This window comes from Penaeus monodon, chromosome 21, assembly GCF_015228065.2.
Source record: "Penaeus monodon isolate SGIC_2016 chromosome 21, NSTDA_Pmon_1, whole genome shotgun sequence".
Taxonomy (NCBI): domain Eukaryota; kingdom Metazoa; phylum Arthropoda; class Malacostraca; order Decapoda; family Penaeidae; genus Penaeus; species Penaeus monodon.
Window position 1 is genome coordinate 18,746,318 of NC_051406.1, and position 1,570 is coordinate 18,747,887.

General features: G+C 41.2%; 1 protein-coding gene across 1 annotated transcript in view; it reads right to left on the bottom strand.

Moving 5' to 3' along the window:
- Positions 1-12: 12 nt before the first annotated feature.
- LOC119586289 (D-aspartate oxidase-like) overlaps positions 13-1,570 on the bottom strand; it is a 10,451-nt gene continuing 8,893 nt past the window's right edge. The window contains 3 exon segments of the mRNA XM_037934996.1: positions 13-259; positions 464-556; positions 1,099-1,287. Coding sequence (XP_037790924.1) covers positions 146-259; positions 464-556; positions 1,099-1,287 — 396 coding nt within the window. The 3' untranslated portion in view covers positions 13-145.

A 1,570-nucleotide genomic window follows, 5' to 3' on the forward strand; every position in this document is an offset into this window, starting at 1 on the left:
GAGAAGCGTGCATGCATGACTTATTCTGCGTGTTATTAAAGCAACAGTGTTCAAGAACCGTAGAGACATCGTCATATTTTTGTTACTAAAGATATCATAAGTAAAGGAGCAGGTCCCAAAGACGGATCTCCTGTATATTACTCTTTTAAAGTTTTGCCTTTCTTGACGCAAGGTAATCAACCACAAGTTTGACGGCGTTGATGGAGGTTCCCGGGGCCGTCATCACGCCATACCCACCGTGGCCATAGTTGTGTACAACCTGGAAAGAGACAGGGAGGCTAATAGTGAGGGAGTGTGTGGGAGAGAAAGAGAAAAATGTCATATTTCAGTAATTATCGGACTTTTCCCATCACCGCATCTAAATACTGCTCAGTTGCTCTCTTCCTGTAACTCTATGCGATGACCCTAACTACTTTCATTACGCCGTTATTTTAAATAGTCCTTCGTTCCTGTGTCGCAGTACCTCTAGGGTCTTTTTACTGGGGAAAGTCATGGTTTCTCGCTCTACTCTGACGGAGGGGCGGTAGGGGCGCCATCCCACCCACTGCCTTACAACCTGCGGGAGCCAACGTCAAAATTAAAATAGTCAAGAGAGTGATGTTGGTGAGAATGTAAACAATATGCAACAACAGTCACATAGATAGATAGATAGATAGCCGTCGCAGCTCTGCGAGGCCTCCGAACAAGTGAATTAAAAATGAGATTTGTGATTTGATAGAAACGAATTACTCGGAAAAATAGAATACTTTCAAATGTGAACTCTGACTGCAGATTTTGTGTGTTCTGAATGAGAGTTAAGTGTGTAGAAAATTTAGCTTCATGTTCTGTGAACAGTTTTTCAAAATAAGCTTCTAGTTTCCTTATATACGTTACAGTAGCTAGATACATACTGTTTGAGAAAATTAGGACGAATACGATACTATCCATTACGTGTATTTATCAATATGGTATATCTGAGACAGTGAAATCAAAATTCACGATGACCAAATATACTATTATGAGGGAAGACGATTATTCGGCACAAGATCCCTTTTTAACCATGACTTATTCAACATGAAGGCAAGAAAGTGTTTTAACTCTGTCCAAATGAAAACAAACCTCGCCGTTCCTGAGACTCGGAAGAACTTGCGTACACCGCTCCCAGATGGCAGCAGCATCGTGGCGACACACTTCGCTGGAATAGGAGTCGAACTGCCGAGTTCCTCCCAGCGTTAATAGGTCGAACCCTGGTAAGATGTAGGTGTCGTAATCCACGTAATAAAAATGCTTCACCCATGGAGCGCGCACCTGAAAAGAAATTGCAACCCTTTCATTCAAGAGTCGGATTATAAGATCTGTCCACAGTTCTGTTAAGAAAATCATGTGACATGAAAAACAAGGATTGTGCCGATTCAAAGATTCATTAAAGAACATGTATACTCATATACTGTCAGAAAAGTCCTTCTCTGCTCTCTAAAGCCTTATCTGAAGTACTTGACGCCGATGTTACATATAGAGACATTTGAAGACAAGTGTTGATTGTTTGAGCGGAAGTACATTGCTTATTGCCACTTTATTGACAGTAATTCTT